This window comes from Muscardinus avellanarius (assembly GCF_963383645.1).
Source record: "Muscardinus avellanarius genome assembly, chromosome: 2".
NCBI lineage: Eukaryota > Metazoa > Chordata > Mammalia > Rodentia > Gliridae > Muscardinus > Muscardinus avellanarius.
The window spans coordinates 83849109-83875400 of record NC_137787.1 but is presented as its reverse complement, the minus strand read 5'-3'; the positions used below and the strand labels follow the sequence as shown (position 1 = coordinate 83875400).

The 26292-nt window shown below is 42.4% G+C and overlaps 2 protein-coding genes across 2 annotated transcripts in view; both read right to left on the bottom strand.

Annotated features, from left to right (window-relative positions):
• Positions 1–2399: 2399 nt before the first annotated feature.
• Positions 2400–12049, bottom strand: RBM43 (RNA binding motif protein 43; the record flags this gene model as incomplete). The annotated part of the gene is made up of 6 exons (XM_080689395.1): positions 2400–3158; positions 4406–4494; positions 9313–9514; positions 10565–10600; positions 11530–11597; positions 11890–12049. The coding sequence occupies 6 exons, from the start codon at positions 12047–12049 to the stop codon at positions 2400–2402; spliced, it is 1314 nt and encodes a 437-aa protein (XP_080545521.1).
• A 4040-nt stretch (positions 12050–16089) lies between these two features.
• Positions 16090–26292, bottom strand: part of NMI (N-myc and STAT interactor) — a gene marked incomplete at both ends in the record, with an annotated part of 99455 nt that continues 89252 nt past the window's right edge. The window contains 4 exons of the mRNA XM_080689394.1: positions 16090–16290; positions 19948–20054; positions 24983–25169; positions 25484–25590. Of these exons, the coding sequence (XP_080545520.1) occupies positions 16090–16290; positions 19948–20054; positions 24983–25169; positions 25484–25590 (602 nt within the window). The remainder of the gene's footprint in view (positions 16291–19947; positions 20055–24982; positions 25170–25483; positions 25591–26292) is intronic.

Sequence of the window (26292 nt, the reverse complement as noted above, 5' to 3'; positions counted from 1 at the left end):
AAGGGAGAACAAGGAACATGTAACTTTAATATAGAAGCCTGTGGCAAAATTCCCCAATACCCTTACCCTTCATGGCAGCCCCAAATGTCTGAGGAATTTATGAGTCTTTCCTAATTACCTGAGCACTGTTGTCCTTCGTGAAAGAGGTTGATCAGACAACAGAGACTACACAAAAGATCCAGAAAAGTCAGGCCTGATGGCACACATCTGCAATCCTAGTACTTAGGAGCCTGAGACTGGAGGATCACCGGTTCAAGACCAGCCTCGGCAACCCAGTGAGAACATGTTTCAAAACATACCAAAAAAAAAAATTTTTTTTTAAGGGCTGGAAGTGTAACCCAGAGGTAGTACATCATACTGGAAATTCACTCACTTTCAAAATACCTTAAACTGAGCTGGGTGTGGTGGCATACACTTGGAATCCCAGTACTTGGGAGGCTGAGAAAGGAAGATGGCAGGTTTGAGGCCATCCTCAGCTACTTAGTGAGGCCCTCTACAACTTAGTGAGACCCTATTACAAAAAAAGAATAGAAAATAGGGTTGGGGGTGTAGCTTAGAGGTAGAATGCCCCAGGGTTCCATCACCAGTACTCGAAAAGAAAAAAAGAAAAAAATACATATTTTTTTTTTAAACTATTTTGGGAAGGCTAACAATGCCTAAGATTAATCTTTTGTGTGACTTCTGTCTGGTCAACAGATATGTCTTCTGATTAACTATTCTTAGGTTGGATAATTAACAGCTCAAATTTGTTCTGTTGTTTTATTTTTATGGGGGGGAGGTGTTTGTTTTGGGGGGTTTTTTCGTACTGGGAATTGAACCCAGGGGCATTCTACCTCTGAGCTACACCCTCAGTCCTATTTATTATTCTTTATTTTGAAACAGGATCTTACTAAGTTGCAGAGGGCCTCACTAAGTACCTAAGGCTAACCCTGAGCCAGCGATCCTCCGATCTCAGCCTCCCAAGTACGGAGAGTACAACTATGTGCCACCACGCCCAGCTACAACAAACCTATTGATAAGATAGTGAGGGCCCTGTCAGGACCTGAAGATAACAAAAAATACCCTAAATCATCTTATAACCATCAAATGAGGTCATGCTCGCACACCTCCTCCTTCCTACTCCTCACGAGTCTCCTGTGTGAACTTCCAAACATCCCTCTCTTACCTGGAATTGGTCACACTCTCCTTGAATGGGTTGTTTCTTGCTTTCCTAACTCAATTTCCATCTATGTCTATTTATGTGCTAAAATTCTTTTCTGTCAAGTAACCCAAGGACCCTGCTGGTCTTGAGTCATGTTCCCCTTTCCACAACTAGAAACTCCTCTGGACCCTTCACAGAATCGACCCTTCTCCACTGACAATAGCTGTAATTTCAATTTTTCTAAAGTCACAAGTCAAGTAGTGTTGCTGACATTTGATCATAGGCCTATCAAGCTACAAAATCCTTGCTCACCATCCTTACACAATATAACACACAGGTTTGCCAATAAGGAAGCAATGCTTACTGCGTAGAGAGGAATAAAAAGAAGGTATTTAAATTAAATATGCACTTTAATTTATATATATATCAGTGACTACATGTTAAAATACTAAATATCTTAACATGAGTATTCTACCTCTAAGCTGCACCCCCAGCCCTATTTTATTTTTATTTGGAAACAGGGTCTCTCTAGGTTGATAAGAGTCTCACTACTTTCTGAGACTGTCCTCCAACCTGTGATCCTTCAGTCTCAGCCTCCTAAGCACTGGGATTACAAGCATGTGCCACCACATCCGGCTCTTTTCTTTTATTGTTTATTTTTTATTTTGAAACAGAGTCTTGCTGGGTTTCTCAAGTTGGTCTCAAATGTACAATCCTCCAGCCTCTGTCTCCTGAGTAGGTAGGTTTATAGATGGGCACCACCACATCTGGTTAGAAATATTTACTATCAAAGTAGTTTCCCAAGTGATTTTTGCCAGCATTCTAATTCTATATGGAGCAAACGAAAGCTTTGTAAATTTTAAGACATTGCCAATGGCGTAATAGTAACCATCCAAACTTCTCATTTGTTAGAGTTCAGGCTATTTCTTTCTCTAGTAATCTAGAGTTGCAGAGAAAATGAGATTTCTTCAAAGTCTAGGGTGTTTTTTTTACCAAAGTTTTATTTAGCTATTATCTTTATAATTAGATAGACTAAGTTAGATCCCAAGCCCATTTCTAGATAGCTGAAAAAATTCAGAGAAGAGTTTTAACTGCTCCAAATCCTGGCTCCTTCCCCTACAACATGAGAATAGCCGTGCTCTTAAGCAAAGATGGTCAAGGATGAAATGTGATAATGTGCCTCCAGCTAGCATTGCGCAGGGTGTAGCCATTGCTTCATGAGCAAAACAGCTATTGTCATCACTCTGGCTCAATTTTATTAACTAACCTTGTGCCCCAGTAATTTCATGACATCTTTCTTAAATAGATATGTGTCAGAAGACGATCCTATAACATCAATGTGTGTCGTATAAACATTAATCAGAACCCTATCGTATCTTGAGCGTAGTTGTTCACACGCCCGTTCAATATTTCTTCTCTTTCTACCTCCCTTTCCTTCCAAAGGAAATGTCTCTTTCCTGAGCTCAATGTGAAGAGTCTGAGCCCACTGCTCGACGAGTCCTTTCATACGTCGTACACTACTTGGCTGAGAACCAACCTGAGCGTTTTTTAGACAAACGGTGGTGACGTCACCATTCACCATCTCCTGACTTTGAATATGGAATTTGTTCAGTGTGGTTTCATAAAACCCACACTTCTGTTTCAGGTAAAGGTAAATATCTGTGTCGAGCACCAGCATTTCACAGCTTCCGGCAGTCTCAGGGGCTAAGCTCTTGAGTGTCTCTACTGAGTTACCGCTTCTCTGCAGACTCCTTTGGGAGATCTGTCTATTGCACCTTTTCCCTTCACTGATTAAATTCCTGTTTTTTTCTAAAAGAGAGTTTGCTTTTGATAGCAAAGACTCTTTGAGCCTCTTGATAGCCAGAAATGATCCTTCCACGAAGATTCTTCCATTGGGTTCCAAAGGACTGAAGATTAAAGTCGGGATTTTCCTTCTCAGGTCCCTTACCAGGCTTTCTAATATGATCTGACTCCCAAAAAGAGAAAGATCAAGGTTGGCCTTTACAGAGCTGAAGACCTAAAATTAAAAAGAGAAATTAAAATAGCACTGCCTAGTGGAACAGACCACGTGAACAAACACTTTTTCTGCCATCTTTTTGTCTCTGCAGCAGGTGCCCTAAATCAGACCCTAATGACTCAAACCAGACTTCTTGGCCTCTTAGACCCAGCAGCCCATCCAAGGAACCCATACTATTCAGAATTGTATTGACAGTCCCTCACTACATGCTCCCAAACAAAGGTGGTCAAATAGTTTTGAGAGGAAAAATGCTATTTGAAACAAAGTCTTATGCAGAGCCCATAGACATAAAATATTCTGATTCTGTTCTATAGACAGAAGTTCGCCTTAAGTTAGCCACACCCTCCCCCTCCCAGTTTAACATCTGTAAGGTAGATGCACAAAGTGCTGGGTTTCTTACAGAATACAGGGGGTTGTTCATTTTTTTTTAGTTGTTTTGCGATACTGGGGATAGAACCTAAGCTACACCCCCAGCCCTATTTTTTATTCTTTACTTTGAAACAGGGTGTCATTAAATTGCAGAAGGCCTCACTAAGTAGCTGAGGCTGGCCACGAACCTGTGATCCTCCGATCTCAGCCTCCCAAGTACTGAGATTACAAGTGTGCACCACCACATCTGGCCAGAATAGTATTTATTTATTTATTTATTTCATTTATTTATTTATTTATTTACCTTGTGGGTCTGGGGATGGAACCCGGGGGCATTTGACCTCCAAGCCACACCCCCTGCCCTATTTTTTATTCTTTATTTTGAAACTGGGTCTCACTAAGTTGCGGAGGGCCTCACAAAGTAGCTGAGGCTGTCCACTAACTGCGATCCTCCGGTCTCAGCCTCCTAAATGCTGGGATTACAAGTGTGCGCCACCACGCCTGGCTCAGACTAGTTTTTTAAAAGTAATGCTTTGAATTTTAACTTTTCTTCTTATTCCTACCTTTCTTACCCCTCTGAAACTCCTTTTTTAAAAATTTTTCATCCTAACTCTTTCTCCAAAATAAATCTTTAGGTAAGTGACATGTTCCAGGATGGCATAAGAGCTCAGCCACTTGAACGGCATTGAGTGGGACCCAAAGATATAGAAAAATAGAATTTAAAGACACAGGTTTGGCCTTTAATGCTAATTCAGGTTAGGGAGTTTGCATTTTCTTTCTAGAAGTCATGGAGTGAGAGCGCTTTCTGAGAGCAGAAAAGACTTCACCGAAGGCGTGGGACCCAAGACCATGGTACACATCTTCAGAACACACCTTACCTTTTCACTAAAAGGGGAGACCGTGAGTTGAGCAGGTCCAGTCTTTGTTGCCAGATAGTGTTTCTTTTGTCTTACGACATTCTCTGCAACTGAGGATAAACATTAGCATCAAAAATGTTTGTGACATAATATACCAAGAATTACTTTAATTTCTAAAAATAGAGATGTTTGACTCTATTACTTAGAAAGTAATACTTAGTAAGACTCTATTACTTAGAAAGTAATTACTTAGAAAGTTTTTTTCTACATTTTTGTCCTAAATCCGGCATTCACATAACTTTTCTTTATATTTTAACACAGTAAGATTCACAATTTTTTTTTTTTTTGGTAGTACTGGGGGTAGAACCCAGAGGCTTTCTACCTCCGGGCTATACTCCCAGACCCATTTTATATTTTATTTGGAAACAGGATCTCACTAAGTTGCTGAGAGCCTCACTAAGCAGCTGAGGCTGGCTTCAAACCTGCGCGATCCTCCTGTCTCAGCCTCCCAAGCGCGGGGATTACAAGTGTGCGCCACCATGCTCGGCTTATTTATTTATTTATTTTTGTGGGTCTGGGGATGGAACCCAGGGGCATTCTACCTCCAAGCTACACCCCCTGCCCTACTTGTTTATTCTTTATTTTGAAATAGGGTCTCATTGAGTTACAGAGGGCCTCACTAAGTAGCTGAGGCTGTCCATGAACCTCGAAACTCCAGTCTCAGCCTCCCAAATGCTGGGATTACAAGCATGCGCCACCACACCCGGCTTTATTTATTTATTTATTTATTTATTTATTTTGGTACTGAGGATTGAACTCAGTACATTCTACCTCCAAGCTATACCCCCAGCCCTATTTTTATTGATGTTCGTTCTTTCTTCTTTTCTTTCTTTCTTTCTTTCTTTCATTTGTTTGTTTATTTGTTTGTTTTTGTGGGTCTGGGAATGAAACCCAGTGGCATTCAACCTCCGAGCAATACCCCTTACCCTATGTTTTTGCAGGTCTGAAGATAGAATCCAGGGGCATTCTACCTCCAAGCTACACCCCCTACCCTATTTTTTTTATTCTTTATTTTGAAACAGGGTTTCACTAAGTTGCACAGGGCCTCACTAAGTAGCTAAGGCTGTCGGTGAACCACAATCCTCTGGTCTCAGCCTCCCAAATGCTGGGATTACAAGTGTACGTCACCACGCCCAGCTCCACTGCCCCATTTTTTATTCTTTATTTTGAAACAGGGTCTCACTAAGTTGCGAAGGGCCTCACTAAGTAGCTGAGGCTGTCCGCGAACCACGATCCTCTGGTCTCAGCCTCCTGAATGCTGGGATTACAAGTGTGCACCACCACACCGGGCTATTGTTCTTTTGTGGGGGTTTTTTTGTTTGTTTTTTTGTTTGTTTGGTTTTTTTTTGGTACTGGAGGTGGAACCCAGAGGCTTTCTACCTCCGGGCTATACATCCAGACCTATTCTATATTTTATTAGGAAACAGGGTCTCACTAAGTTGCTGAGGGCCTAAGTAGCTGAGGCTGGCTTTGAACCTGCGCCATCCTCTTGTCTCAGCCTCCCAGTGGCGGGGATTACAAGCATGCTCCACCACACCCAACTGTTGTTCCTTATTTGGAAACAGGGCCTCACTAAGTAGCTGAGGCTAGCCACAAACCTGTGATCATCCAGTCTCAGTCTCCCAAGCACTGGGATTACAAGGTGTGCCACCACCACCACCACCCCCGCCTTTATTTTTTATTTTAAAATAGTTTTACTAAATAGCTGAGGCCAGCCTCAAACCTATAATCTTCCTATCTCAGCCTCCTGAGTACTGAGATTACAGGTATGTGTTTTACTATGTGACTCTAACTGTATTTTTAAGAACACATATAGAGCCGGGCGTGGTGGCGAACGCTTATAATCACAAAACCTAAGAGCCACTGTGTTAATTCTGGTCATAGGAGCTCCGCTTTGGGATTTCAGGACAATGCTTTGTCCCAGTTCTCCTCCCCCATCGCTTCCCCTTCTCTACTTGTTGGCAAGTCCCAGACCTCAATACCTTAAACTTCTCTGCTAACCTACATCCACTTCCTGAGTGAGCTCAACTATTTCTTCATTTCTTTCTTTCTTTTTTTTTTTTTTTTTTTTTTTTGGTGGTACTGGGGTTCCTGGAAGCCCTTCTACCATGGGGCTACACTCCCAGACTTATTTTATTTTTGGAAACAGGGAACCTGCATGATCCTCCTGTCTCCGCCTCCCAAGCGCGGGGATTACAAGCGTGTGCGCCACCACGCCCGGCTAACAATTTCTATTTTAATACCATCTCTGCTTGTATCCTTTCCAAAACTCTGTCTCTACTTCATTATCTTAATAGGAATCTCAATGACCAAAAATCAAATCTTGATAACTATGTTCTTCCTGAACACACTCTATCCCAGTCTTCCCATCTCAGAAGATGACATTGAATCTGCCAGCACATCCCAAATGCCCCCCAGTGCCCATCGCCTGCCCTGCTGCAGCCTCTCACAAGCAGCGATGGCCAGTACGCTCCCAACACCTCTGCCATTGGATAATCAAAAAAAAAGGGCAGCTCCTTTGGGTCAGTCCTCTGCTCAGAGCCCTCAACAGCTTCCCATCTCACACAGAGTAAACCCACACTGCCTTGACCCATCAGTTACTGAGCACACACAGCCTCCGCTCTGTGGCCCCAGTCTGACCATATGGCTTACTCTGCCCCCTACTCTTTCAGGTGCAGGCACACAGGCCTCCCTGCTGCTCCTCCAAATGCCCAGCAGGCTTCCCCCTCGCAGAATTTTTACCAGTCCTTTGTTTAGCTTGGAATGTTCTTCCTCTTTATCTGCATGAATCTTTTTTAGCCGGGCGTGGTGGTGCATGCTTGTAATCCAAGCATTCGGGAGGCTGAGACTGGAGGATCACAGTTCGTGGACAGGCTCAGCTACTTAGTGAGGCCCTCCGCAACTTAGTGAGACCCTGTCTCAAAATAAAGAATAAAAAATAGGGCAGGGGGTGTAGCTTGGAGGTTGAATGCCCCTGGGCTCCATCCCCAGACCCACAAAAAAAATAAAAAAATAAAAATAAAAAATAAATAAAACAAAGTACTTCAGGCACGGGGTGTAGTGTGGTGGTAGAGCACTTGCCAAGCATGCACAAGGGCCCGAGTCTGATTCCCAGCATTACTGAAAGAATGCTTCCATACCCACGCTATAAAAAACAGCACTATCACCAGGCGTGGTGGCACACACTTGTAATCCCCACGCTTGGGAGGCTGAGACAGGAGGATCGCGCATGTTTGAAGCCAGCCTCAGCTACTTAGTGAGGCTCTCGGCAACTTAGTGAGACCCTGTTTCCAAATAAAAATATAAAATAGATCTGGGAGTGTAGCCCAGAGGTAGAAGGCCCCTGGGTTCCACCCTCAGCACTGCAAAAAAAGAAAAACAACAGCACTATCCATCACACTTTATCCCTTCTCTTTGCATCACATTATATATTAACATACATATACATTTACAAATGTAAATATAAATTATATGTTCATTCGTGTATTTGTTTATTCTCTGTCCACCCATGAATTTACACTTTATAAAGAAAACACTTTGTCTATTTCATTCATTGCCATCTCCTCAAAGCCTAGAATGTACTTGACAAACAATAGGTACTCAAAAAATATTAGGGAATGAAGACATGAGCCCTCTTTTCCCTCTATATCACCAATTCAATGAATAAAATACTCGCTTCCCCAAAAATACCACTGTCTCTTTAGAGAAGCAATGGGCAGCCCTCACGCCATTCCTTACTAAACATTCCCCCTAGGAAGGAATGAGCTGGTTGATGGCGACAGTGAAAGGAACTACAACCTGCAGTCTCTTGCATCTCTCCCTGGACCCTGTTTTCTCTGCAGCACAGTGAGGTCTGTTCCTCTGCTCATACTCCCATGCCATTATTACACCTCTAAGAGGCTGCCATGGAGACGGGTCTTTCTCTGGCAGTTTATTCTGCCAGCGTCTAAGCCCTAAGAAGGCTGACCCCGCGTGAGGCTGGGGAGTACGTGTGCTCTGCCCACCCAACTGTATCCCCCATGTCAGGGATGGGGCTGGGGAGCAGAACGGTTCCCTCTGATCTCAGATCCAAGCCGCATCTCATAATTCAAGTAATAAAGCAGAAACTATGCTAGAATATCCACTCGGTGATTTGAACACAGAGAAGCAGGGGGTATGATTATATTGTTGAAGCCAGATCAAAATCCTCAAAGTAGTTACCTTGTTTATGAGATTATATATCATTTAGGTGGGGTTCTTTTCTTTATTTCTTTCTGAGTTTTGCAAGTTTTCTATAATACTTGTATCCAAAGACAGAAACAGATTCAAAATGTAGGGGAAAAAATAAGTATTCAAAATTTGCCAGTCACTAACAACTTTATCATGCATGAGTCATTTTAATACAATCTTGTTCATACAGTGCGGACCACTATTATATTCTGAATAGGATAATTTTTAAACTACTTTAAGTTTTGTCAGTCCCATGAACCATTTTAACAAAATGTAATTTTAATTTCATTTAGAAATGTTTTTAAGATTCCTTTTTGTTTTTTGATACTGAGTTTTGAATCAGGGGGCATTTTACCTCTAAGTTACAACCAACCTTATTTTATTTTATTTATTTATTTATTTATTTATTTATTTATTTATTTATTTATTGTGGGTATGGGGATGGACCTCCGAGCTACACTCCCTGCCCTACTTTTTATTCTTTATTTTGAAACAGGGTCTCACTAAGTTGCGGAGGGCCTCACTAAATAGCTGAGGCTGTCCCTGAACCACAATCCTCCGGTCTCAGCCTCCCGAATGGCGAATGCTGGGACTACAGGTGTAGTGGTACAGGTGTGTACCACTACACCGGTGATCACAAAAATTTGATTTGGAAATACCTTTTTTTTCTTTGAATACTACATATGCAATTCCTTTGGTTCCTGTTGGATATATCACATCTTCAACATCTCCACCTTCGTTCTTAGTATCCTGGAAGTAGCTCTTCACTAGCATCCGATCATTAGGAAGGCCAATAGGAAGGCCAGCAACTGCAACGGTTCTTTCAGAAGCTTTGCATTCCTCCACATTCAAAACTGAAGCCTGTCAGAAAAACGCACATACCAACAGGAGATATCTTATTCAACAAAGGGGACAGTGTAACAGTATAACTATTTATATACGTTAAAAATATTTGTATTGGTGTATTGTAAATATACAGCTTAGTGAGGCTCAAATTTATTTATTTATTTATTTTTATTTTATATATTTATTTATTTATTTTTGCGGGTCGGGGAACAGAACCCAGGGGCATTCAACCTCCGAGCTACACCCCCTGCCCTATTTTGTACTCATTTTTTTTTTTTTTTTTTTTTTTTTTTTGGTGGTACTGGGGTTCCTGGAAACCCTTCTACCTCTGGGCTGCACTCCCAGACCTAATATATATATATATATATATATATTTTTTTTTTTTAAACAGGGTCTCTTAAACCAGCGAGGCAGGTTTCGAACCTGCACGATCCTCCTGTCTCCGCCTCCCAAGCGCAGGGATTACAAGCGTGCACCACCACACCTGGCGTTGTACTCTTTATTTTGAAACAGGGTCTCACTAAATTGCAGAGGGCCTCACTAAGTAGCTGAGGCTGTCCACAAACCGCGATCCTCCAATCTCAACCTCCCGAATGCTGGGATTACAAGCAGGCGCCACCATGCCGGGCTAAGGCTCACACATACAAACATATAAGCACACAGGTCTTAGTGTGCTTCCCTTCTGGTCTCACCTGGCTTCCCAGCCCTCCCCATACAAGCAACTCCATTGGGAGTGATGCCTTCATACGCAGGCACAGCATCTTTTGAACTGCTTCTTTCATCTGTTATTCCCTTTCCCCTCCCCACCTACTTCTCCAGCCTTCCACTATCCTATTGCTCACTTTCCTCAACAATCTAAAGTCCTTTTTGTTGCCTAGATTCTCTCTAGCTTCCACATATGAGAGCAAACATTTGGCCCCTGACTTTCTACAACCGGCTGATCTCACTTAGCATAACAGTCTCTAGTGCCTTCTATTTTCCAGCAAAGGACATGATTTTTGTTGTTCCTTATGGTTGAGTAAAATCTCACTGTGTGTATACATCACATTTCCATCATCCACTCACCTGTGGATGAACACCTGCATTGGCTCCATACTCTGGCTATTGTGAATGGATATACATGTATGATCACAGTGTTCTGACTTTAGCTCTTTGGGGAAGATGCCAAGGAGTGGCAGAGCCAGGTCATGGAGTGGTTCTATTCCTAGTCTTCTGAGGAGCTTCCACACACAGTGCTTGTACTAATTTGCAATCCCACCAACAGTCTAGACAAGTCCCTATTTACCACACCTCTCCAGTGTGTGCTGCTGTTTCTGTTCCTGATGATGCCATTCTAACTGGAGCTAGGTGGGACCTCAGTGGTTTTGATTTGCATCTCCCTGAATGCCAATGGTGTTGAGCTTTTTTTCCCCCATATATTTATTGGCCTTTTGTATTTCTCTTGGCTAAAATTCTTTTCTTAAGCCTTGAGCAGTGGCACATACTCACAATCTCAGTATTTGGGAGATTGAGACAGGAGGATGCCAAGTTTGAAGTCAGCCTCAGCAACTTTGTGAGAATGTGTTTCAAAAAAAAAAAAAAAAGTAAAAAAGGCTGTTTTTTATAGCTCAGTGGTAGATTCTCCCCTGAGAGAGAAAGGCTGGCTTTTCATCATCATCTCCGAATACAATACGGTATAAAGAGAAAAAAAATATTTTTAAAATAAAGAACTAAGGAGAAACAATCAGAAGGGTCATTCACTGCATTTCTTTGTTTCTTTTCTCAGAATTTTTTTTTAAGCTGGGCATGGTGGCACACGCTTGTAATCCCAGCATTTGAGAGGCTGAGACAGGAGGATGGCGGTTAGTGGACAGCCTTGGCTACTACTTAGTGATTTGCAACTCAGTGAGATCCTGTTTCAAATAGAGTAAAACACCGGGCTGGAGGTGTAGCTTTTAGGTAGAAGGCCCCTGGGTTTCATCCCCAATACTGAAAAAAAAAAAAAAAAAAAAAAAAAAAACATAGTTTATGTTCATTAACTGTGCCTTTACTCTGACCAGGTAAACAAACCTGCAGTTTTGCATCTCCCAATTGCTTTTGCATATCCAGAACACTAGGACTGCAGACAAGAAATTAAAAGGCTCTGCAACAGCTTTCAAGAAGGAACTTGATGAATTACATAAGACACACACGCGCACGCACGCAGGGTCGCAACGCTGAATCTTGAATTTTCTATTCTTCCTCACAAGCACAGATGGTGCAAACACAGAGGCCTTTGTGTCTCTAGAGAAATAAATAAGATCTCAAAAGAATACTGGCACGGGCCTTGGGATGCCCTCCGAACCCATCCGCTCTTAACCAAGTTCTTTTAAAACAAAGCCGCGGCCTTCATTTCTGGGTAATCTGGCCACCTGCGCCCCCAGGTCGAGGGCGGCCCGCGGCGACGCCCCGGCGCCCGGGCAGCGGGGAGAAGGGGCCCGGCAGGTGCGAGCTCCAGGCCGGCTGGTCCCCGGGTCGGGGGAGCTCGGACACCGCCCTCCCGGCAAAACCCAAAGGAAAGCGACTTGCCATGGCGGGAGATGTGCAGGAAGCCGGAACCCAGCGGGACGCAGATGGCTGGCGGGTTTTGGTTTCGTTTCTTGTTCCCGCTCCCCTGGAAACCAGGCAAGAAAGGGCGGCCGGTCCCCCCACCCGCCGTCCCGCCCCCGGCCTCCCAGAGGGCGCGCAGACCTGGAAGGCGGCCCGCGGCCCAGACCAGACGCCCTGGGAAGTTTTGCAACTCTTGGAAGCACTTTTCAGAGAGGCCAGCAGGATTCCCCGCAGGAATTTGGAGGTTTCAGGGTACTGCTTCCTGCCCCAGCCCAGCTGAGTCTGTGTATTCTTTCCTGAACCCTCAGTATCTCCCCAGCTGTTTTTCCCCAGCCGCAAAATGTATTTGTTACTGAGGATTGAACCCAGGGGCATTCTACCTCAGAGCTACACTCCCAGCCTTTTTGGTTCATTCATTCACCCACTCATTCATTCATGTTTATTTTTGAAACAAGTCTCACTAAATTGTGAGCATCTTGGTAAATTGCTGAGGCTGGTCTTGAACTTGTGGTCCTCCTGTCTCAGGCTGTCGATCCTGGGATTACAGGCTTGCATCACTGCACCCCTGAGTACTTTGAGTGAAAGACATTAAAAAGGGTCTTTGAAGGAAAATCTTACTTTCCTGGGCCCTCTGGTCTCCCACCCATTTTTTGCCCTCCAGACTGTCATAGGAATCAGAATTCCTCTTTCCATGGCCCAGGTGGGCCAGGGAACTAGAGCCCCTCTTCTCCCCAACCAGCCACTGAGGCTAGAAAGGCCACTCTCCCCTTCTCCCTTGAAGACCCCATTCCCCAGGGGATGACTTTTCAGACCTTCAGCTAGAACCGTTGTGTACCAAGACACAAACCAAGGTCCCTCAAAGCAGCAGCACAAGGAAGGTCGTGGCACCCTACAAACCCTTCCAACAGGAGGCAATGGCTCAAGAAACTCACAGGGCGCCGAGCCACACCCCGGCCCTCTTCATTTCATTGATTTCATTTTGAAATAGGGTCTTGCTAAATTACCATACACTAGCCTTGATTCTACACTAGCCTTGTGATTCTCCTATCTCAGCCTTCCAAGAACTGGGATTACAGGTGCATAGCAGTGCACCTGGATGGTACTGAAGTCTGAACCCAGAGCCTCGCCTATGCCAGGCAAGCACTCTACTACTCAGCTACATCCACAGCCCTTTTTCTTTTTGTTTGTTTGTTTGTTTGTTTTGGTACTAGGGATGAAACCCAAGGGCATTCTACCTCTGAGCTACTCACACAGCCCCATTTTATTCTTTTATTTTGAAAATGGGTCTCACTAAATTGTGGAGGGCCTAAATTGCTGAGGCTGACCAAGAACCTGCGCACCTCCTGTCTCAGCCTCCCAAGTACTGGAATTACGAGGGTGCGCCGCCACACTAGGCTTGTTTTTCATTTTATTTTGAGACAGAATCTCACTAAATTGCCTAGGCTGGCCTTGAACTTGGAATTCTCCTGCCTCAGGCTTCTGAGTAGCTGGGATTGCAGGGTATGACAGCATACCCAGCTATACCCCTGTTCTTCATAAACTACTTGGCCTCTGGTATTTTATTATGGCAACAGAAAACACATAGACATTCCCAACATTTTTGAGAGCCTTAAATAATCTTATAATTTCCAAAGGACAATAGACATGAGAGTTATTTAATGGTAAATATGAAGATTTACTATAAATCATACAATTTTTAGGCGCATCTTTTTATTCTTAGCAAAAAATACTAAAATAACGATTACTTCTGATGGTAACTTTTTCTTTCTTTTTTTGTTTTTTGTTTGTTTGTTTGTTTGCTTGCTTTTTGGAACTGGAGGTAGAACCTAGAGGCTTTCTACCTCCGGGCTATACTCCCAGACCTATTTTTATATTTTATTTGGAAACAGGGTCTCACTAAGTTGCTGAGAGCCTCACTAAGTAGTTGAGGCTGGCTTCGAACCTGAGCGATCCTCCTGTCTCAGCCTTCCAAGCACGGGGATTATAATTTCTAATCCCCGTGCACCACCACGCCTGGCTAATAGCAACTTTAAGACCTAAAATGAAGCTGGGCATGGTGCACATGCTTGTAATCCCAGTACTTGGGAGGCTGAGATAGGAGGATTACAGGTTTCAGCCTCAGCAAGTAGTGAGATTCTCATCAATCTACTGAGTCCCTGTTTCAAAATAAAAATAAAGCAGGGCTGGGGTATAGCCTGGAGGTAGAATTCCCCTGATTCAATCCCCAGGAACACATACACACAATAATAATAATAATAATAATAATAATAATAATAATAATAATACTACAATAATAATATTAGAAGTAATAGGCAAACAAACTTTTTAGTTTATTTATTTATTTAGTGCTGGGGATTGAACCCAGAGGCATTCTACCTCTGAGCTACACTCCCAACCCTTTTTATTTTTTATTTTGAAACAAAGAAGTTCTCCCTAAATTCCTGAGGTCCTCACTAAGTTGCTAAGGCTGGCCTCAAGCCTGTGATCCTCCTATCTCAGGCTCTGAAGTGCAAACCCCAAGCCACCACACCTGTCTTTCCTTTCACTTTTAGATGGGTAGGTTTAGAACCTAATCTAAAAGCTATAATTTCTAAATTTTTCTAAAAGCAATCATTTCTGTTTTACATTTGTTATTTAGTATAATTTTGTTTATTCTGTGATAAACCTGTCACTCCATCAACTAAACAAATAATGAAGTTTTATCACATTGTTTAGGTGTTCATGCAGAACCTGAGCATAGCCACCAGCCCAGAAACAGAGTCCGACTGGCTTTTAGAAGTAAAGCCATTGGGCCAGTGAAGCTTGTGTGTGAAAGAAGCAGAGGTCCAGTTAGTGGGTGAGGCCTTCTTGTTTCAGCAGGCAGGCATCTGAGTTGGAATATCTGCTTGGGGAACTGGAAGGGTAAGATGGTGGAGTAAGGGGTCACTTCTTTTTCAGCCTAGGTGCTCTATGATAGTCTGATATGAAAGCCATTAATAGATAATCTTTTCCGGTACTCCTAGCAAATATCTTTAGGAATTTTCTCTCTATTGCTGAGATCCTGACCACAGATAGCTACTGGGCTTTTACAGATAAAAGCAAGAATTCCTGCTTTTAAGTATGAATTGAATTATGCTTCCAGCTCTTCATGAAACATACTGTGTCAGAATAAAGGTTCTTTACCAACAAAGAACTGGGCTTTCTCCAAATAGAAACCTTCAATTTATCCTAAAGTTTTCTGCAAATTGAAAAGAGTAAAATGCTAATAACTGAGTCTCCAACTGAATCTTCAGCCCCAGAGGGCAGGAACGCGCATTGGCTTCAGGCCTTCCCCAGCCCCTAGCGGGACAGGTAATGAACCACTTGCTTTCTATTTACCTGGCTCTATATTCCAAGGTTTTCAGTCTCTCATACTGATTATTTCCATTGACAGAGTAAAAGAAAAGAAACACTAGTCTATACAGCTCTATTTGGACAGGGGAGGGATCAGAAGGAATCGGAGAAAGCTTGGCACTTTAAGTGAGGGCTAGTTAAAGAAAAAGACCAGGCCCCGCTCTGAGAACCTTGGAGTGGTGGAATGAAATATCCTGCAAGGTGGAATGCAATCACTCCTGAAGTCCCCTGCATCTCTGATAAAGTCTGCAGAAATCACAAACTGCTAAATGTTACTGCGTTTCTTTTGGACACTATGAAGCATCAAGTCTACATATTGGTGGGCACGGGGCCCAAACGGACTTGGCCCACGTGGCCTCAAGACAGGAGGAGCCACACGGGCACACGGACAGCAGGATCACTTAAGGTTGATTTCCACAGACACTGAACTCTTCCACGTAATTTAAGAACAAAACCGTTTTTAATACAGTGTACTTATGCATTTGTAAACATGCAGCAGAATTTGAAACTAAGAAGAATGCAAAAACTTGGGAGTATATTTTGTATCCAAAAAGAAATGGACACTGAAGAATTAAAGTTCTCTTTTTTAAAGAAAAAGATATTCATTTTTGTCAAATGTTTACAGTGTTTGGTCTCAAAAGCTATATATTTTATATGGCTCCCTTAGTCTGCTCTTCAAAATATGCTATGCAAGGTTGAACCAGTGCACACTTGACCACGTCTACTTCTCCACCTCCGTTCTTCTTCCGTTGAAAGTGAATGCTAACTAAATCCTCTACAATTTCTTCATCCATCCAAATGTTTTCCATTCCAGTCAGAAGCACCGTCCTCTTAGAGATCCCTGAAAACATCTATGAAGGAAAAAACACAGAAATTTCAAAAGTTTTGTATTCAAAACTACTTTCATCTGAGTGTGATGACACATGCCTATAATCCTAGTACTTGGGAGGCTAAGAGGAGGATTGCAATTTTGAGGCCAGCCTCAGCAACTTAGTGAGCCCTTGTTTCAAAATTTAAAAATAAATAAATAAATAAATAAAGTCAGGTGTGACGGTGCACACTTGTAATCCCAGTACTTGGAAGGCTGAGACAGGAGGATCGAAGGCCCACAGCCAGTCTCAGCAACTTAATGAGGCCCTCCACAACTTAGTGAGATCCTGTTTCAAAATAAGCAATAAAATAGGGCTAAGAGTATAGCTCTGGGGTAGAATGTCCCTGAGTTCAATCCTCAGTACCATTACATACATACATACATACATACATACATACACACATATATACATACATAGGCTGGGGGTATAGATTGTAGGGAGAATACCCCCTGGGCTCAATCCCCAGTACAAAAACAAACAGACAGACAAACAAACAAACAGAAAAACTTTAAATTCAGAAGCTATACTTAGTATCTGGACTTTTAGTAGAGACAGCCTTAGGAAGATTTTTTTTTTTTTTTTCAGTACTGGGAATTAAATGTGGGGGCATTTCACCTCCAAGTTATACCTCCAGCCCTATTTTATTTTTTTATTTTGAAACAGGGTCTCGCTAGGTTCCTGAGAGTCTCACTACTTGCTGAAGCTTTCCTGGAACCTGTGATCCTTTTGCCTCAGCCTCCCAGGTACTGAGATCACAGTGTGCTTCACCGCTTAGGAAGATTTTCCAGCAAGAGAATGTCAGATCTGAGCTTCAGAAAGATAACTCAGGTAGCCGGGCGTGGTGGCGCACTCTCGTAATCCCCGCGCTTGGGAGGCAGAGACAGGAGGATCGCGCAGGTTCGAAGCCAGCCGCGCGCGCTGGCTTAGGAGACCCTGTTTCCAAATAAAAATGTAAAAATAGGTCTGGACGTGTAGCCCGGAGGTAGAAGGGCTTCCAGGAACCCCAGTACCATCACCAAAAAAAAAAAAAAAAAAAAAAAAAAAAACCGTGAACTGTGCATAATCTTTAGCCGGGCATGGTGGCGCACACTTGTAATCCCAGCATTCAGGAGGCTGAGACCGGAGGATCGCGGTTCGCCGATAGCCTCAGCTACTTAGTGAGGCCCTCTGCAACTCAGTGAGACCCGGTTTCAAAATAAAGAATAAAAAATAGGGCAGGAGGTGTAGCTCAGAGGTCGAATCCCCTTGGGTTCCACCCCCAGACCCGCAAAAAAAAAAAAAAAAAAAAAAAGAGAAAGAAAGATAACTCAGGTAGCACCGTGAAGAAGAGAGGTATTCGAGGGGTATGGTAGCGAACATTTGTAACCCAAGTACTTGGGAGGCTGAGACAGGAGGATCAGATTCACAGCCAGCCTCAACAACTTAAGGCCCTCTGCAAATTCCTAAGACCAGGTTTTAAAATAAGAAATAAAAATGGGACTAGGGGTGTAGTTCAGAGGTGGTATGCCTTTGTGTCCAATCCCCAGTACCACAAAGAAAAAGAAAAGAGGTATTATAAAGAACAGCTTGAGAGACAGAAAGATGGACGCGGTAGTGAAGCAAAATGGAGAGTTAAAGATGAGTTCTAAACCGAGCGTGGTGGCGCAGCTTGTCATCCCAGCGCTTGGGAGGCTGAGACAGGAGGATCGCACAGGTTCGAAGCCAGCCTCAGCTACTGAGTGAGGCTCTCAGCAACTTAGTGAGACCCTGTTTCCAAATAAATTAAAAAAAAAAAATAGGTCTGGGAGTAGAGCTCGGAGGTAAAAGAAAAAAACATCCCTGGGTTCCACCCCCAGTACCACACACACACACACACACACACACAATATATATATATATATGTATATATATATATATATATATACAGAGAGAGAGAGAGAGAGAGAGAGAGAGAGAGAGTGGGAGTGTGTGTGTTCTAGCTTTCAGGGTTGTGGTGGTGCCATTTAATATCTGAGAAGAAATAGGAAACAAGTTTGGGGTAAAAATAAAGGGTTGAGTAAAAACAAACAGAATTTTTTTTTTCTACATATGTATGGGGAGGTGGGCTAGTGGAGATTGAACCCAGGGGCATTCTACCTCTGAGTTACACCCCCAAGCCTTTTTGTTTTGAGATGGGGGGGTCTCTCTAAGTTTCTAAGGCTGGCCTTGAATAGGTTCCTCCTGTCTTAGCCTCACAAGTACTGAGAATAGAGGCCTAGACCCCCAAACCTGGCTAAAAAGAAACAGTTCTAACTAATATCCAAGATAGCACAGACAGGAGAGAAACTTAGATAGTCACCACATACATAAATAAAGATTGTGCTATTCTTGAGTAATTTCCATTAAAATTTTGAATGATAAATTAAATCAGGTTGGACGTGAAAGCGCATGCTGATACATGGGAGGCTGCGGTGGGAGGATAGCAGGTTCAAGGACAGGCTTAGCAATTTAATGAGGCTCTCAGCAACCTAGTGAGAATCTGTTTCCAAATAAGAAATAAAATTAGTCTGGGGATGTGGTTCAGAAATTGAATGCCTCAGCCGGGCGTGGTGGCACATACTTGTAATCCAAGCATTTGGGGGGCTGAGACCAGAGGATTGCAGTTTGCGGACAGCCTCAGCTACTTAGTGAGGCCCTCCACAACTTAGTGAGGCCCTGTTTCAAAATAAAGAATAAAAAATAGGATAGGGGATGTAGCTCTGAGGTTGACTGCCTCTGGGTTCCATCCCCAGACCTGCAAAACAGAAAAGAAAAGAAAAGAAAAGAAAAGAAAAGAAAAGGGAAGAGAAGAAAAGAAAAGAAAGGAGAAGAGAAGAGAAGAGAAGAGAAGAGAAGAGAAGAGAAACAGAATGCCTCTGTTTCAATTCTCATTATCACAACAATAAAATAAAATCAGGGACTGCTTTGTGTTAAAATATTCTTTTTTGGGGGGTGCTGAGACAGAACCAGGGACATTCCACCTCCAAACTACACCCCTGGCCCTTTTTATATTTTGTTTTGGAACAGCTTCTCACTAAGACACAAAGAGTCTCACAACATTGCTGAGGCCAGTCTCAAATTTATGATTCTTCTCAAGGACTGGGATTATAGGCATGCATCACCACGCCCAGCTTGTAAAAAATTCTTCAAAACAAAAAAACTCATTCTGCACCAAGCAAAAAAATGAAGTGATGAAACTATTTTGATATTCTTCCCTGAAAAGATTCAAATAATAACTGACATAATTATTTATTTGGGGGGGTTATGGGTTTGTGCACTGAGTTCTCAAAATGAAAAACAAACCAAAATGACAGTTCAAGCCAAGCACAGTAGTAGGCTGAAGTTCCAGGTCAGCCTGGGCAACTTAGCAAGACCCTGTCTCAAAACATAAACAAACCAGCCGGGCGTGGTGGCGCACACTTGTAATCCCCGCGCTTGAGAGGCGGAGACAGGAGGATCCTGCAGGTTTGAAGCCAGCCGCGCTGGCTTAAGAGACCCTGTTACCAAATGAGAATATAAAATAGGTCTGGGAGTGTAGCCTGGAGGTAGAAGGGCTCCATTCCCAGTACCACCAAAACAACAAAAACAACAACAACAAAAAAAAAACATAAACAAACCAGCAAAAAATGATGACTTTACCTGATATTGTTTCAAGTGTCTTTCAATGTATGGGGAAACGACGACTCTATGGCAGCTTTGATTTATATAAAGAGGATAGTCTTTATTTTTCAAAATCTTGTCAGCAACTAAAAGTAAACAAAAAACATTCTTTTTAATATCATAAACATTCTAAACCAAAGTTGAAACGGAGTTCCAACAGAATAACATCAGAGAACACGGGATTGAGTGATTAAGTTCTAAGAAATGCTATGGCCCCCAATGAAGACTCCATTGTCCATCATTTTGAAAAACACAAGAACAAAGAATAACAAAGTTTCCATAGTTTCTTCTGACTTCTTTTTCTTTGAGGGTGGGTATTCTACCTTTGACCTACACCCCCAGCCCTTTTTTTAGTTTTTAGTTTTTGTTTGGAAACAGGATTTCACTAGATTGCTCAGAGTCTCACTACTGCTGAGGCTGTCCTCTACCCTGCAATCCTCCTGTCTCAAGTACTAGGATTACAGGCGTGCACCACCACTCCCGGTGGTTCCTTCTGTCTTCAACTATTCACTTTTGCAGTCAGTCAATACACAGGGGACTGCAGCATCCTCAGATACACCTACCTTGAGCTACATAAAATACAATAGACATTTCAGCCTCACATCATGGGAGGGAGGGCTTTTCAAATTCCAAGAAGTATAAATGGAAACTATGACTAGAATACTATATATATATATATATATATATATATATATATATATAGTGTGTGTGTGTGTGTGTGTGTGTGTGTGTGTGTGTGTGTGGTGGTGGTACTGGGAATAAAACCCTTCTACCTCCGGGCTACACTCCCAGACCTATTATATATATATATATATATATATATATATTTTTTTTTTTTTTTTTTTTTTTTTTTTTTTTTAAACAAGGTCTCCGCGGCTGGCTTCGAACCTGCTTGACCCTTCTGTCTCTGCCTTCCAAGCGCGGGGATTACAAGCGTGCGCCACCACGCCCAACACAGTCTGATTTTTTTAAAGCAGCACTTTCCCCCTAGAGTGGAGAAAGGTAGTACATCAAGACTGAACACAGTTTAACAAAAACAATTCTTGAGAATTTCCAACCACCTTTTAGAAAATCCCTTTCATTAGTCCATCTTGGGTCAGCAGTATGGCGCAGTGGCTAAGAAGCCAGGAACTCCCTGGAGAAGATAAAACCCTGGAGCACTGCTAGCCGAATGTAAAATGCCAGGGACTGTGGCACATGCCTATAATCCCAATTCCTGGGACGCTAAGGGAAGAGGTTTGCAGGTTTGAGGCCAGCCTCAGCAATTTAGCGAGACGCTGTTTCAAAAATGAATAATTAAAGAACTGGTGGATGGAGCCGGGCGCGGTGGCACACGCTTGTAATCCCAGCATTTGGGAGGCTGAGACTCGAGGATCGCAGTTCGCGGACAGCCTCAGCTACTTAGTGAGGCCCTCTGCAATTCAGTGAGACCCGGTTTCAAAATAAAGAATAAAAAATAGGGCAGGGGGTGTAGCTTGGAGGTCTAATGACCCTGGATTTCATCCCCAGACAAATAAATAAATAAATAAATAGCTGGTGGGGGAGGGTATGTGTGTCAGAGGTAGACCACCTGTGGGTTCTACCCCCAGTCCCATTTTTAAAAAATGATGCAGCTACTATGGGAAAAATATGGCAGTTCCTCAAAATATTAAACATAGAATTATTATACAATTGGTATAATCGAACCAGTAATTATATAACTTCTAGTTATATACCCAAAAGAACTGAAAGCAGAGACTTGAGCAGATAGGTGTGCACCAAAGTTCACAGCTGCGTTATTCACAGGTGCCAAAAGGTAGAAGCAACCCAACTGCGCACCAGAAATGAGGGATGAACAAAATGTCCGAGATACACAGCACAATGGAATATTATTCAGAATTTAAAAATGAATTTCTGCCAAGCGTGGTGGCGCACGCTTGTAATCCCAGTCCTTGGGAGGCTGAGACAGGAGGACCACGCAGGTTCGAAGCCAGCCTCAGCTACTTAGTGAGGCTCTCAGCAACTTAGTGAGACCCTGTTTCCAAATAAAATATAAAATAGGTCTGGGAGTATAGCACAGAGGTAGAAGGCCCCTGGGTTCCATACTCAGCACTGCAAAAAAAAAAAAAAAAAAAAAATGAAATTCTGAGCCAGGCATGGCAGCACATGCTTGTAATTCCAGTCCGTGGGAGGCTGAGACAGGGGGATCACAGGCTCGTGGCCAGCCTCAAATATTTAGTGAGGCCCTCCGCAACTTAATGAGACCCTTCAAATTTTTTAAAATTTCAGAGGTAGAATGCTCCTGGGTTCCATCCCCAGCACTGCAATAAATAAATAGTGCAGGCCCTGCATAAAATAGACTTGCTTTAATCATCTGTTTATTAGCTAAATGGCCCTGGGTATCTTGATTACTTTTTATATATACTGGGAGTTGAATCCAGGGATATTCTACCTGTGAGCTACACGCTCAGCCCATTTTTATTTTTTATTTTGATTCAGAGTCTCACTAAGTTGCTTATGGGCCTTGCTATGTGGCTGAGGCTGGCCTCCAGCCTGTGATCCTTCTGTCTCAGCCTCTTAGGTATTGGGATTACAACCAAGTGTCACCATGCCTGGCTCTTTCTTGCGTGTGTGTGTGTGTGTGTGTGTGTGTGCGTGCCTGGAAATTGAACCCAGAGTCATTCTACCTCTGAGCAAAACCCCCAGCCCAATTTTATTTCTTATGGAAACAGGGTCTCACTAAGTTGCAGAGGGCCTCACTAAGTTGTCTAGGCAGGCTTCAAACCTGCGATCCTCCTATCTCAGCCTCCCAAATCCTGGGATTACAAGTGTGCACCAGCACACACAGGTCTTGCTTACTTCTTGAAGCCTCAGTTTTCTTTCCTGCAAAATGGATATAATTACAGCACCCATCCTCATAGATTGTTACGATGAGTCTATTCCTTCATTGCTGCAGAAGCTACTCATTGTACCCTTCAGAACTAATTATACTTCCTTCTAACTAGAAAGAAGCCCTTGGAGGGAGGAGACCCCCAGATAGTATGTGAGCAGGTCCCCAAGCTAGTACTACCTCCTATTATAGACTGCTAAATTGTATTCTAATGCATATATAAGTCTCCCATGGATTTTTTTATACAAAAGAATCAACAAGAATCAAACAGATAAATTTAATACATAATTTTGAAAAATTAAATCTAAATCCTTGAATGTAAAAATTTCCACCACGTTATTGTCCACTTCTGAAATAGTATATTAAGGCAGGACGCAAGACCTTTTCTATTCATGGCTCTCTAACTACAAATACCCCCTCAGATGTCTTAACCATCATTCCAAGGCCAGCCTCAGGAATTTAGCAATGCCATCAGCAACTTAATGAGATCCTGTTTAAAAATAAAAAATAAGCTGGGCGTGGTAGAGCACTCTTGTAATCCCAGCATTCAGGAGGCAGAGACCTGAGGATTGCGGTTTGCGGACAGTCTTAGCTACTTAGTGAGGCCCTTCACAACTCAATGAGACCTTGTTTCAAAAATAAAAGATTAAAAAATAGGGCTGGGGGTGTAGCTTGGAGGTAGAATGCCCCTGAGTTCAATCCCCAGTACCTCAAAAATTAAATAAATAAAAAATAAAATAGGGCTGGAGTATAGCTCAGAGGTAGAATGCCTCTAGGTTCAATTTCCAGTCACACACACACACACACACACACACACACACACACACAGTGGGTATTACATTGTTCTGAAAAATCTAATCAGTCAACAACATTTTGTGTGTGTGGTACTGGACACCGAACCCAGTTCTCCTGCCTCAGCCTCTCAAGTAGCTGGGATTACAGGTGTGCACAAACATACCAGCTGGTAAAAGTCCATTTCTACCTCAAAATAGAACGAATGTCTAGCTCATCTTTCCAGTCTTCCCCACCATCCTCCCTAAAATAATTTCCTTTTATCTTTGTCAGTAATAATAGGTGAGATGGAAGAGATCATTTTATATTTTTATTATATTTATAATTTTTTTTTTTTGGTGGTACTGAGGGTGGAACCCAGAGGCTTTCTACCTCCAGGCTATACTCCCAGACCTATTTTATAGTTTATTTGGAAGGGTCTCACTAAGTTTCTGAGAGCCTCACTAAGTAGCTGAGGCTGGCTTCGAACTTGAGTGATCCTCCTGTCTCAGCCTCCCAAGCGCAGGGATTACAAGCGTGCACCACCACGCCCAGCTATATTTATAATTTAAATTAAATATATATACTTAAATTTCTCTGTCATATACCTACTTGTGACCTTAGGAAAGTTACTTATTTTCTCCAGGTTTCTGTTTCCTCATCAGTGACCATGACCTACTTCCAGAGTTATGTCACCATCAGAATCGATAACATGTACTGATATCTAATGTCATATGTGACATTGATATCATGACATGTGATCACACACTAAGAGTATGTAGTTATTTGTAGTAATATTTATCTATTCATTTCTAGTGGGGATTGAGACCCACTCATTAGGTCTTTAATTTTGTGTGTGGGGGGTGGGGGGGGTGGAACTGAGGATTAAATCCAGGAACAGACATTCTACCTCCAAGCTATATACCTTTTCACTTTTTATTTTGAAACAAGATCTCACAAAGTTGCTGAAGCTGACCTCAAACCTGTGATCCTCCTGTCTCAGCCTCCCGAGTACTAGGATTACAGACGTGTACCATCATGCCCAGCCTATTTATAGTAATATTAAGATTCTCAATCGCACTCAAAGAAATCATTTTCTGGACTCCAGCCTTTTATAAGATTACGAATAATTCCCAGCTATGCTAATAAATTTGAAATGCAGGAACTCTAATAAGGAATACTTCCAGAAATGGCAGAAACGGTTGAATAACATGTACTGATATCTAATGTCATAAGTGACAAGTGATCTCATGACATGTGATCACGTACTAAGACTATGTAGTTATTTGTAGTAATATTTATTTATTTATTCATTCCTAGTGGGGATCGAGACCCACTCAAGGATGGAGGACCTGGCTGTGAAAGTGTGCACACCTCCAACTTCCACGAAGGTGATCACCGCGCTGCGGGACTGCTTGTCATAGTCCACGCTCTCCACCTCCCCGCCTCCATTGCGGGACTTGCAGAAGCTCAGTTCCAGCTTGTCTCTCATCTGATCCTCAGGCAACTCATCAGGGATTCCAGTCACATTGATCTTCACTTTAGAAACTTCTACGTGAACCTGGGAAATGGTTTCATATTCAGAAATATGGGGGAGAAAAGTGCCCATGTTCCAAAGGTTTCCACAGAGCCGGGCGTGGTGGCGCACGCTTGTAATCCCCGCGCTTGGGAGGCTGAGACAGGAGGATCGTGCAGGTTCAAAGCCAGCCTCAGCTGGCTTAAGAGACCCTGTTTCCAAATAAAAAATATAAAATAGGTCTGGGAGTGTAGCCCAGAGGCAGAAGGTCCCTGGATTCCATTCCCAGTACCACCATAACAAAATAAATAATAATAAAAATAAAAAAGATTTCCACAAGGCTTTAGTCAGTGGCTTACCTGGAATCTGACTCCTGAGCTCAGTGGGACGGGCGTGGCTGTAACCTCCACATTTACATCATCTAACTGCAAAGAATGCTTCCCCATTTTTATTACATTTTGCGCAACTGAAAAAGAATTTGAAAAATATTAATTTCCAGTATTTTCAGAAATTTTTGTTTCCTGTTTAACAGTAAATTATGCTAAATGCTTTAATTTTCTTTAATTTTAAAGGATCTGATTTTAATTTTTACTTGGAACTTCCAAGCAATAATGCTCTTGCCACCAAAGTAGGATATATTAATGTCGTAATATATCAGCAAAAATGACAATGTGGAAATTCTCATCAAGTTCTAGATTTATCTTAAGATCTCTCCTCTTATCTCTGAGGAGATAAGCCTAAGAGTAATTCTTTAGAGATCCATATACCATTTCAATCCAACCACACAGCCTTCCTTTCTTTCTCTTGTTGATAGTATTACCAGAGAATTCCTCCTCTACTACAGAAAAGCTTAGCCAGAGATTCTTCTATGTTGAGTAAGCTAAAAGACCTCTTGTAGCCAGCATCATGTTTAAAATTAATTTTAATTTTAATTCTATCATTTCTCATTCCTATGTGACTAGCTCCATAGAGATCTATATTCGTTTTTGTCTCTGTCTTCCCAAGGATAACATAATAAAGACTACATATAAACTTGCTATCAAAGAGTGAGAATATTTTATCTTATTTTATTTGGGATTTCTTGGCCATATTTAGTAAGAAATTCTATTTTTGCTAAAATGATCTGAGATTGTTCTTTAAAAAGTGAAGGGCTCTGCTCTACCAATCA